We start from the raw sequence: 13,337 nt of genomic DNA, 5'->3' as shown, positions 1-13,337 counted from the left end.
ATGTATATTGAGACTGATCTTGACGTGAATCTGATTTTTTTTTGGATATGACATGCTGACGTAGTTTCTTTATCTGTGACATGTGTGCAGAGTACAGTATCAAATTTTTCTGATTTCTTGCTTAGGATTCTTTTAGATTTAAATTTATTGCTGAGGACAACAAGATTTAAATCTGGGAATGGGTACCACGCAATTCATCAGACCATAAACTTCACATGGTCGGCAGGAGAAACTCATGATTACACAAATTACACAGAAATATCCAAATTACAAATGCAGTTTTTCAGGGGAGTTTCTCAATATTATTTTCATATTATATGATTTTAAATATTTCGTATTAGTTTATTTTAAAAATTATTTTGATTAAGTATTAGTTTATATTGAGTTTTCATATATATTAGTTTTTAATACCCCATCCATCCTTAATCACTAAATATTTAGTGAAATTTTAAAATTGGTGAATTTTTAGAATTTTCCATTGTGCTTGATATGTATGCATAGTGAATAATTACATGAAATTGGTTGATAGTTGAGATTAAGAGTATGATGGTGTAAATTTATTTTCACACATAAATGAGCGTCAGTCAAGCATGCTTCATAATTCACTGGAATAAGAGAAAAATAACTAAAGTGATCAAATAGAGAGTTGGAAAAATAAGTCTCACACCCTTAGCCGTGAGCTATTGAGCCTAAACAGAAAATATTTTTTTTTGTGGTGTGAACTTCTCTGTATGAATCACTCTAGAACTTGTTTTGTTTCTCTTTGAAATGGTCTGTAGTATACAATTGTTGAAATGATAGAGGCAGTTCTTTCTAAAAGCTAGATAGCCAAATAGCCACCCTGATGTTCATCCTTAGTTGAAGCCCCTTTAAGCCTAGGCCTATTTATTCATTGACAACTTATTGTGAATAGCCATTTTATACACATCCTCACCTGAACTGATTAAATTTCAAATTTAAATGAGGGACTAGATATGATTGAAACAAAAAGAGAAAATCAAACTCTAAGTGTATGGGAGAAAAGGGTGAAAAGAGGAAAAAGCCAAAAAGTGGTGGAAAAGAAAAGCAAAGAAAAAGGTTGAAATGTGTATCTGTACAAAAACAGAAAAAGAAAAACAAAAGGAAAAAAAGAAAAGAAATAAAAGGTTCCTAGTTTATGAATAAGTGGAAGAAGAAAAGAGGAGAAAAATAAGAGAAATGTTGAAAAGTCATATTAAAGTTCATCTTTAAAATTGAATTTTGATCAGTAATCTCAAGCCACTTACCCAGATAATTCCTTTCCTTTTACCTAAGCCACGTTACAACCTTATCAAAGACCTCTTGATTAACCTTGTATACCAATTACACTGTGGAGAGTGAGAATATAAACAAGCCTATGGTAGTGTTAATGCAGTGAAGTAAGAGTGAAACACATACCCTTAAACACTGAGTATGAGTGAATAAATAAAAATCCAATGAGAGGGTGTTGTGGAAATTAAATGGTATTACTCTTTCTTTTGAGAACACATGTTATGATTTTATGACTGGTGAATTATGACTGTTTGCTTGAAATTGATGTGTCATTGATTTTTAATAAATCTGAATACTTTGATATCTCATTATTGATCAGTTTTCTGTCTGTTATTCATTAAGCATGACTAGCCGTCTCCAAACTTTCCCATAGTTTTATTCTAATTAATTGCTGAGGACAGCAATGTTCAAATCTGGGAATTGTTTGATAAACCTTTAGTTTATCTTATTTTATAGACTAAATTAATATAAAATATCAAGTTAAATAAGTCAAAAACTAGGGTTTAATATAATAATCATGAACATTATCTGAATTTTTATTTAATTGAATCATCTTTGCTATTTTTTAGGGATTTGTTGACAAAAGGAGTCAAAAGATGAAGATTGGATAGATAGAGATCACAACTAGAAGATATGAGATCAAGAGATGATAAAGGAAGATCAAAAACAAGATAGATTTAAGATCTTATCAAGTTGTTAGAGAGGAAGCTTAAGCCTCCATCATGAAGCTTAAGCCTCCTAAACAAGCAAATAGCCTCTGCCAATGGAAGCTTAAGCCCCAATAAGGAAGCTTAAGCCTCCAAAATACGCAAAAAGTCTCGGCCTATGGGCGCTTAAGCCCCTAACTCAGGGCTTAAGCGCGCTGGAAGAAGAACTTTTAGATTGCTAAACAACTCTTGGGTGCTTGGAGGCTGAAGGAACGCGGAGAAACATCAGATTCATGTTCGTGAGCGGCGAAGACGGATCAACGTCAAGTGTTCACTGGAGATTTTGAAGATCCACCAATCACCTATGGAGTTTGGGGGAGCTTTTCTATTTTCTTTTGTTCTTGATTTTTCCATGTCCGGCTAGTTCTTTAAGTAGTTAGGGTTAGATGGATTTTAGTCGATTTATTATGCTTTGAATAATTCGTACGTTAATTTTCCTTTTTATCATGAATGAAGTTATCTGTTTTTAATGCTTTATATAGGCTTGAATCTTATATAATGATCATCGGTAAATGCATGACAATAGGGATGTTGGTGTGTGATCCATATCTGATAACTTCATCGTAAACGCTATGATTCTAGGGATAGACATAGAATTTGCGTAACCTTAAGATTCTTGAACTTAATGCTTGCATTCTTGGGGAATAACCGGGGAACTAGGGTTCTTTCAAGTTTGTAAAGATTTTAGGGTAACAAGGGATTGAACTCTAATAACACGCGAAAGAATTGGTTAGATTGATATTAAGGACGGTTAACGTAAAGAAGGACTTCGAATCATAATAAGGAGATTAAAGGAAATCGAACCCCTAGCTACGTTTTTATTTTATTAGTTAAATCACATCTTTAATTTCTTGTCTTTAATTCTTGCAAGTAATTAGCTTAATATTTAATATTTTAATTTTGCAATTCAAATCCTGTTTCCAAATACACTTTCGATTGTCCAACTAAGTTTGCGATAGTGAATTAGTGCTTGAACCGTAATCCTCGTGGGAACGATCTCTTACTTAATCATATATTACTTGTACGATCGGTGCACTTGCCGTGAGTAGCAACACTAACCTAGGGATCTATATGCTTTCAGGCGTTGACTTTTTTCTAATAGGTTGAATTAATTATATCATATAATATCATAGTTCGTAACCAAAGTGGTTCCTGGGTTCAAAGCTCACTGTACTTATTATCCAGGCTTGGAATCCAAAAACTTTCCTCGGAAAACATTTTTCCCTTTTATTATTTCTCACCACTCATAATATAAGTGGGGAACAGTGACCAAAGAATCACTGTTGGCAAAAAAATTTACTAGACTACCACGCCAACAGTAAATTTTGTCAAAATATCACGTGGCATATTTCGTTACACTGTGTAGCGAAATATATGTGCAAATAATTCGCTACACAGTGCAGCAAAATATGCCACGTCAGAATGCACAGAACCAAAAATGTCACGTGTCAAACAGGGATGTGGCATTTTTGGTTCTGACGTGGCATATTTCGCTGCACTGTGTAGCGAATTATTTGCACACATATTTTGCTACACATTGTAGTGAAATATGTCACGTGTCATTTGGCAAAATTTACTGTTGGCGTGGCAGTCTGGTAAATTTTCTTGACAATAGTGGCAAAATGGTCACTGTTCCTATAAGTGGGGCCCACAAAATAGTGGAGAGAAAAAAAAAATTAACGTGAAACCCACTTATGCTATGAGTCACTAACATGAGAAAATTTTTATTCTTTAAAAAGGAGAAAATGTTTTTCCAACTTTTATATAAGGAAATATGTAAGAGACATTAATATAAGGGAATCACTTTTCTTATGTTAAATAAGAAAAAAGTATTATTTTCTACACTCACATTTTTCAAATGGATTCTACCAGAATTTTTTTGTCTCTTGTATTTATTGTTTGAGTAAGAAATAATACTTTTCTTATATATTATAAAAAAATATTATCCTTAATTATAAATTGAAAACTATGAATTATTCCTGGTTGAGCTGAAGGCACGGTCATTTCTTCAGGAAAGCTTGTAGAAGCTCACCTGCTTCAATTCTGATCCTATTTCTCCTTAGTGGCAAGAAACAGTATAAAATATACTTATTCAGTACATTAATTGCACTCAAGATTTATTCCTGAAGTGGTTTGCTAACCACCCCTTCATCGTACAGAAGGGTAAAAAAGTAAGATCTCTCGTTTTGACATTCGGATTTGATAATGTTGGCATCATCATGGCATGTCTTATCTGTTGTCTCCCATCCCCTTAGTATACCTCATATTAATGGGCTTTTTCTGAGTCCATTAATTTATTTATTTTTAGCCCAAAAGAAAATTTGAGAAAGGAATTCATTGCCTTTGGAAAAGTTTTTATATCAGTGACATTGGGTCTTAAGTTCTTAACCACGAATTGTAGAGGTGATAAATCGATTACGGTCCTATGCCTTTTCCTAAAAAATTGCAAATCGTGCAGTTATTGATCCAATGGCTGATATTTATTGAAATCTATTATTTATTAATATTTTGCATCGCAACAATTTTTTTCTGGCTAAGATCTCTTGCACTTTTCCGAAAACTGAAGAAGATCTTTTTCGTGATAAATTATGAGATTAAGGTTTAAAAATAATTTTATTTCTTAAATATGTATAAAAATAGGGAAAGTGTTTGTCATTTTAAATGACATAAAGTTATGTCATTTTAAGAGGGAGATAGACACAAGAAATTATTTTTTTATTTAAAATTTAAATTAAAAAAAAACTACCAATTTTCTCTCCCATGATTTTCATATAAAAATATACTAGTGTATTACCCGTGCCGATGCACGGAGAAAAAAATTGATTTGTTTGGCGTGGTGGGCCGGCCCTCTGGGCCGAGTCCATTTTGTCACTTCTAACTATTAGCATTTTATATCAGCATGTAATGGATTTTTATATTTATCCTATGGTCATTCCAAAATATATCGCTATACTTTAGCTTGTCTTGTGGTTATTCAAAAATTACAAAGTTTGACTCGGCTTCTTTCAGTATTTCTCATAGATGGAGTTTCATTTATTACACTCAGATTTATAAAATAATAATAAATAATTATTTTTTGCAAGAATTTATGTCGTTAGTATCTGAAATTTTACAAATTTATATTTATAAAAATTAAAATCAGATTTAGGAATTTAATTATAAAAGAAGAAGGATAAAATTTTAATTTAATTATAAAAATATGTTGGCAGGCGGGTCGCGCAGGCCCTCCGGGACAAGCCCAATTTTCCACCTTTAACTATCAGCATTTTATGTAAATAATTATTTTTTTGCAAGGATTGGTGTCCTTAGTACTTTGAATTTTATAAATTTGCATTTACAAAATTTGAAATCAGATTTATGAATTTAATTATAAAAGAAGAAGTATGAAATTTTAATTTAATTATAAAAATAAGGTTGTGGGCCGGCCTTCTAGGTCGAGCCCAGTTTGCCACCTCTAACTATCAGCATGTAATAAGTTTTTGTACTTATCCACAAAAAAAAGATTTTTATATTTTATCTCAGAGATGGACTTTCATTTATTACACTCAGATTTACGAAATAATCATGAATAATTATTTTATGCAAGGATTTTTGTCGTTAGTATTTGAAATTTTACAAATTTGTATTTACAAAAATTAAAATCAGATTTAGAAATTTAATTATAAAAGAAGAATAGTTGAATTTTAATTTAATTAGACAAATGTGTTAGTGGGCCGACTCTCTTGGCCGAATCCAGTTTGCCACGTCTAACTATCAGCATGTAATGTTTTTATATTTATAAAAAAAAAAGGGCTCTTATAGTTGTGTCTAGATTTTTATATTTTATCTCAGAGATGAACTTTCATTTATTACAATCAGATTTACAAATTAATAATAAATAATTATTTTTAGCAAGGATTTGTGTCGTTTGTATTTGAAATTTTACAAATTTGTATTTACAAAAATTAAAATCGGATTTATAAATTTAATTATAAAAGAAGAATAGTGAAATTTTAATTTAATTATAAAAATATGTTGGCAGGCAGGGCGTGCAGGCCCTCCGGGCCTAGTCCAGTTTACAGAATTTTATTTGTTTTTTATAGAAAGATAAATGCAATTTTTTATTTTTTATTTAAAACAAAAAATTAAATTCTTTTATTTTCATTGTGCATATTTTTTTATATTTATAACAAAAATATAATGAACAAATATGAATTGATACAAAAAAATTATTCTACTAAATCGAATGTTTGGTGAATTGAATTGAATTGCATTTAATATAATCAAATATGTTATTATTTAAGTAAAAACAATTAGAATATGTATATCTACAAATATATATATATATATATATATATATATTTAGAAACACGGTCATTGTTAGGACCTGTTTTATAATACACTAATTTATTTTTTTTAGCAAACGAAATGTTGTTGAAAGAAAAAAAAACTCTATTACACATTAAAAAAAAAGAATACTTTTTGAAAATTCTGTGGTGACAGATAACTCATTCAATGTTTCACTGCTTTCTACATTCGAATTTCCAAATTAATAATAACTCAATTCTTTTAATTTTGAATTTATATTTAAATTTAAATTTTGAATGTGAATTTTTAACTTTGTAATGGAAGGAAAACTTTTGGAAAAATTTTAGTGGCAGACAACTCATTTAATGTCCCACTACTTTTCTTTTGTTGAATATTATGAGTAAAAAAGACCTCTTTCTTTTGTTGTATATCCCACTATTTTTTTACATAGGTAATTGTTAGCCATATTAATGCTGCATACAAAAAACAAAAACATTAAAAAAATATTGTAAAATAACAAAACTAATTATTTTGTAAAATAAATTCGAAATTTGGAAATAAATTAAATAAAAAATTATGTGAACAATTTTTTGTGGCAAACAACTCATTTAATATCTCATTTCTTTCTGCATTAGAATTTTCAAATTAATAATAATTCAACTCTTTTAAATTTTGAATTTATGTTTAAATTTGAATTTTGAATTTAAATTTTTAACTTTGTAATGATGGAAAAATTTTGGTGGCAGACAGCCCATTTAATGTCTCACTACTTTTCTTTTGTTGTATGTTATGAGTAAAAAAAATATCTATTTTTCTTTTGTTGTATATCCCACTATTTTTTGCATAGGTAATTGTTAGCCCTATTAATGTTGTATAAAAAAACAAAAACATTAAAAAAATATTGTAAAACAATAAAAAAATTTATATTGTAAAATAAATTCGAAATTTGAAAATAAATTAAATGAAAAATTAAGTGAACAATTTGTGGTGGCAGACAACTCATTCAATGTCTCACTGCTTTCTACATTAAAATTTCTAAATTAATAATAACTCAATTCTTTTAAATTTCGAATTTATGTTTAAATTTGAATTTTAAATTTGAATTTTAAATTTGAATTTTTAACTTTGAAAAGGTGGGAAAACTTTTGGTGGCAGACAGCTCATTTAATGTCTTTTGTAGACATTAAAGATAAAAAATAGAAGGACTTTAAGATAAAGGAAAAAAATTTATCGTGTTGAATTTTGAGATGGTGCCCAAGGAGCATATATCCCAGTGATTCCAAATCATCCCGTCAACTTTGTTCTACAACAAAGATGCAAAAAAATAAAATAAAAATTACATGTTCATGTAATAGAACAACAATTTGAGAAGATGAAGAAAATAAACAGACAGATAAGAGAAGAAATATGTGCACAGGAGCTCATTACCAAATGAAAAAACCCAATAACACATATTCTATTTGTACACAAAATATTTGCATTTTTTTACAAAATATTTTTTTTTTTAATGATTATTTTTTAACAAAATAGTTTTTTTTTATGCAGCATTAATATGGTTAATAGTTACCCATGTAGAAAATAATGAGATAATAAATAAGCTATCTGCCACCAATAATTGTCCAAATGTTTTTCCACCATTACAAAGTTTAAAATTCAAAATTCAAATTTAAATGAAATTCGAAATTTAAAATAAATATTTCAAAAAGCAATGAGTTATTATTAATTTGGAAATTTCAAGGTAGAAAGTAGTAAGATTTAAAAATTAGACGTACAAAAAGCAATAAATTTTTTGTTTTTAAATTAGACGCTCGAAATCATTTTTATCCTTTTTAAACAGATATTAAAATTTAAAGTTTAAATTAGCTAGTTTTTGTTTGAGTCAAATTTAGAATTTAAATTTTACAAATACAAACCAAGCGTTCAAAAAAAGGTAAATATTTTGTTTTTAAATTAGACGCTCGAAATCTTTTTTATCCTTTTGAAACAGATATTAAAATTTAAAGTTTAAATTAGTTAGTTTTTGTTTGAGTCAAATTTAGAATTTAAATTTTAAAAATACAAACCAAGCGTTCAAAAAATAGTAAATATTTTGTTTTTAAATTAGACGCTCGAAATCCTTTTTAAACAGATATTACAATTTAAAGTTTAAATTTGTTAGTTTTTGTTTGAGTCAAATTTAGAATTTAAATTTTAAAAATACAAACCAAGCGTTCAAAAAACAGTAAATATTTTGTTTTTAAATTAGACGCTCGAAATCCTTTTTATCCTCTTTAAACATATATTAAAGTTTAAAGTTTAAATTAGTTAATTTTTGTTTGAGTCAAATTTAGAATTTAAATTTCAAAAATACAAACCAAGCATTGAAAAAACAGTAAATTTTTTGTTTTTAAATTAGACGCTCGAAATCCTTTTTATATTGGAAAAGGAAGTGATACGCCACTGTCACCAGTAAAAATCCATTTAAATCAGCATTAATATTGAACACAAACTTTAAAATAGATGCTCGTTTTTAAAACTTCAATTTTTTCTTTGTTTAGATTTAAATCGTAGATTATGATCTGTTTAGTAGTTAGAAATTTGCTTATTTGAAGAAAAAAAAAAGTAAATTTTTGAATTCCATTGAATCAAGGGTAATAAAACAATTTTTCATACCACACATCAACATATTAGGATTCCATTGCAAACAACAACGTTCATCAATATACCAAATTAGATAGGAAATGTACATCAGATAATACATACATTGGTTGAACTCAACATAGGAAAACATCACAACACGATTTGAATATTTGAAAAATGTCACTTCAACAAAAGACATAGCAATTGTTTAGTTCCAATAACAACAATATTTTTGTAAACATATTGTATCCAAGACACAAAATATTCTCCTCCAGTCACATTAGCCCAATCTACGGGGTATTCTTTACTGCTTCTGCATCAAATCTATTCAAAAGAAAGAAAGAAAAAATTGAATTATGAGCATCTTCACTCAACGTCATCAAATGAAATGGTTTTCACATTATATTAAGAATAAAAAAAATATGCCAAACAAAAAAACAAAAAAAAAAACACAAATAACCCAAATAAACGTGACACATAAGTTTAAGAATAATACACACACCGTTTTTTTAACTCAACGATCTTTGGCACCTTTGAATCCATGACAATCCTTGTTGTATATTTTGTATTCGTTAACCCGGCCTTACCTATTGAAAACAAAATGAATAAAAAACAGAATACAGAAGCAAAAAACAAAAAATGTTTCTTTAGAAAAAACATACCCCTAAAACATTTTATCCTTCTAGTTGAACTATTATGATGTTATGAGGAGTGTCGTTGTTTGCCAAAATACCTATAACATTTTAAATACCTCAGGTTGTCAAGATCCAACACCACCATTTTGGTTTTCCTACCAGAAACTACACGATCACAAACTTCCCCAATTCCTGACAGTAAACCAATGATGTCTACAAAACAAAGAGGGCAGCAAAAGTCCGTCATAAAAAGTGCAATAATTAAATAACGATTAGCAGTGAGGAAAAATATATTACCCACTAAATAAGGAGAGTCAGATGATTCTTTTTCAATGATGTCATAATCAACAAAATCAAATTCACTCACAGAAAGATTAGAATCAACAATCGATTTAACATCAGTCCTCAAGGTGAAAGACAAACGATATTGATGCCTGGTTGGCCTGAAAATATCACTATTGAATCCAACTCCAAATTTTTTTATAAAATAGCATTCTCCTTCATGGATTTTCTTCCGTACCTGCAAAGAACCTTTGACAGTGGCATAGATCCGACCACCCTACAAAAAATCGCGAACAAATTACATCAATAACGTTAACTAAAATGATTAGAAGAGAGACAGAAGACTTAAAAAACGCAGACAACTACCTGTTCATCCATCAAAACCATTTCATTTTTGTCGTCAAAATCTTTACGTTGAAAGTTAGGAACTTTCCAAGCCTGAACCACCTTCACCTTAATCCTCCAGTCCTCCTTGGCAGTATTGACATCCTTCAGAAAATCATATTTTGAAAACATTATTTGGTAAGACGAAAAAGGAGAGAAGTACAACGCGATTTAGTTGAGTAAGTAATGCGCAAACAGCTGATATTTGGCAGCAGAAAAAAAAAAAAGAAAAAAAACAATAGAAGCAACAGAGGAAAAATCATCCCCCAAGCGTTCCTATTTTGTACACGGAAGCATATGTGTTTTTTCAATTCTTCAACAAATCCAATGCAGAAGGTAGCTCAACATTAAATGAGTTGCATGCCACCATTCACAATTCAAAAATCAAATTTAAAAGTTCAACTTAAATTCAAATTCAAATTTGGAAATTCAGAAAGTAGAGGTACATTAAATGAGTTGTCTGCCACCAACAATTTATAACAAATCTTGACCATTGATTTAAATGAAGAAATATTGTCCATCGATTTAAATTGAAAATTAGATTTTCTTTTATATTTTTTTATTCACTGATTTACCAAAGAATGAAAGGTTTTTAAAATTTTGTAGTGTGAACACAAAGCTGAAAGTGAAGGAGGAAGCGACATGTCAGCAAACTTGCCAAAGAATGGAATTCCTTTAGAATATAAGAAGATGAGGTCCATATTTACTTTTTTTCTCTTTTCTTTTCATACAGGCCCTACACATTTTTATATATGTATAAAAGATAAAATTATTTTATATAACATAAGAAATATTAATCCCAAAGATCACATGCGAAACATCATTGGATTATAGTTAGCATTTGATTCATTGTATTTGCATTTCGTTGGTACGTGATAATTCGTATTATTGGGTTAAAGTCTGATGTAATTATGTGGACACGATATGTATAATTTATCAACCTCAAATTTATATATTTTTGACATACACCACTCCATATCACTCACTTATTATGAAATAATAGGATACCACACGACACGAATAATGGATTAAATAAAGGGAAAAGTGTTTATCCTTTTAAATGACACAACTTATATCATTTCACTCTCACAAAGAGGTGGAACCCACACCTTTATTTTTTTTTGTCAACTCTCTCTCCTCTTTTTTCTATCTCTTTCTCTCTCTTAAAATGACACAACTTTACATCCTTTAAAATGACACACGTTTTTTCCTTAAATAAATTATGTTGTTGAGTTAACGTGTCAAAGCTTGATAATATATGGGATATGTTTTTCTCATGTTGCATGAGACAAATTGTCTCATGCAACACACACAAAAGTGAGTAAGATTCATTTTTTTCTTTCTCTCTCTTCTTTTTAGTGGGTCCCACTCACTTTTTTGTGTGTTGCATGAGACAACATGTCTCATGCAACATGAGAAAAATATTTCTCATAATATATATATATATATATATATATATATATATATATTGACGTAAAAATAAAAAATAAATTTAAATTTTGATCAATGATTCACTTGTATATAATAACTCACATAATTAAAAAATTAAAGTTATTTAGATAAAATGAAATTAATGATCAAAATTCAGAGTATAACTTATACTGGTGTAAATATATTTATTTTATATATTATTAATTTCCAATAAATTATAATTGTTAAATTCAGAAAATCAACAGTTAAGATTTGATGTCAAACTTTTTAATTTGACTCCAGAGTAAGACTTATAACTCTTACTCCCCATTTCAGCCTTTGATTTTCGTCCATCCAATGGTTATATTTTTGGAAGTTATATTAATCAATTAATTATTAATTACATTACAAATGACAACCGTTGATTTTCATTCATCAACGGCTAAGATGAGGAGTAAGACTTAAAAATTGTACTCTAGAGTCAAAAGAACCCTTCTCTCTCTCTCTCTCTCTCTCTCTCTCTCTCTCTCTCTCTCTCTCTATATATATATATATATATATATATAACTTTTGTATTAGGCTAAATGAATGAATTGTTAAATTTTATTATTATTTTATAATCCATTTTAGAACTAAAATTTCTCTCTAGTCATCTTAATTCTTCGATTTTTTGTTTCAACATCACATTAACCTTAAATGCATGACGGTTATAATAATTACTAATTAAACACTCCATTTATGATAATCATGAGGGAAAGTCACAGTATAGATTCCCAAACATAAATAGGAGGTTGTGGCAACTTAACCAATAATTTTAGGTCGAGTTGATAAAGACTTAATGAGGGCAGTTTTGTCGCACTTTCTTACCCTACTTGGCTCGAACCAGATTAACCTTTTAGAATTCAAGTATGATTCTCTTTATTTTCACTCCGTTGGCATTTACATTTATATTAACTTTAAGCATTAGATTATTTTCTGACCAATGATAGCTCAGTTGGTACATAGAGCTGAACAAGTGCGGGTGAAAGCATCTATTTGATTCTCTGTAAAACCTTAATCCTAAACCCGCGTAAAACAGAATTGTATCCTTTAAAAAATACTTGTGGTATGTAAAAAAAAAACAAAAAAAACATTAGAGTATTTTCTACATGTCCTCCTGCACTGAGCAATCCAAGTTGAAGGACTCTCTAACACTTCCAAGCCTTTAGTATATATACCACTCCCTTAAATACTAGTGGGAATAGGAAGAAAGTTATCAAATTAACCAATACAATAATACCCAGTTCTTAGCTAAAAATATCTGTACATTGATTTATTATTCCAATCAGAGTCCTGTCACGGGCTAAGATAAAAGAATGGCGTAGGCTTCAACATCTCTAGTAAGTCGATTTTATATATTCACTGTTTAATTGCAAATAATTCAGCCATCGCAGTAGATGCGATGTCCAAATAAGTACCACAGCAACTTATTAATGCCCTGAATCTGTCCACCACTCCACCCCATGTGAACTAAAAATCGTACTAATATTTTTGTTGGCATTGGTACTAGCGCTACAGAAAGCGGGGAAAATTAATGAAAAAGACCGTTGCGAGATCTGAATACTCATAACAAAACCTCATAAGTAAGCATTTATTATAAAGGCATGAGATACTATATTACTATATATGATGGTACCATAATATATAAATAAAAATAAACGAATCCAAAGATATCACTATTCTA

At 29.2% G+C, this 13,337-nt stretch overlaps 1 protein-coding gene across 1 annotated transcript; it reads right to left on the bottom strand.

The window, feature by feature from the left end:
• Positions 1-9,486: 9,486 nt before the first annotated feature.
• On the bottom strand, positions 9,487-10,905 carry LOC133314836 (uncharacterized). Its single transcript, XM_061516363.1, has 5 exons — positions 10,780-10,905; positions 10,187-10,309; positions 9,836-10,097; positions 9,655-9,751; positions 9,487-9,490 (listed from the first exon to the last, which is right to left on the bottom strand). Exons 1-5 carry the CDS (start codon positions 10,903-10,905, stop codon positions 9,487-9,489), a joined length of 612 nt encoding a protein of 203 aa, XP_061372347.1.
• Positions 10,906-13,337: the final 2,432 nt, after the last annotated feature.

Source organism: Gastrolobium bilobum, unplaced genomic scaffold (assembly GCF_033153095.1).
Source record: "Gastrolobium bilobum isolate Gb01-03AN ecotype WA unplaced genomic scaffold, APGP_CSIRO_Gbil_v1 utg11595, whole genome shotgun sequence".
Classification (NCBI taxonomy): domain Eukaryota; kingdom Viridiplantae; phylum Streptophyta; class Magnoliopsida; order Fabales; family Fabaceae; genus Gastrolobium; species Gastrolobium bilobum.
Note: the sequence above shows the minus strand (reverse complement) of the source record. Positions and strands in the feature narration are given on the sequence as shown.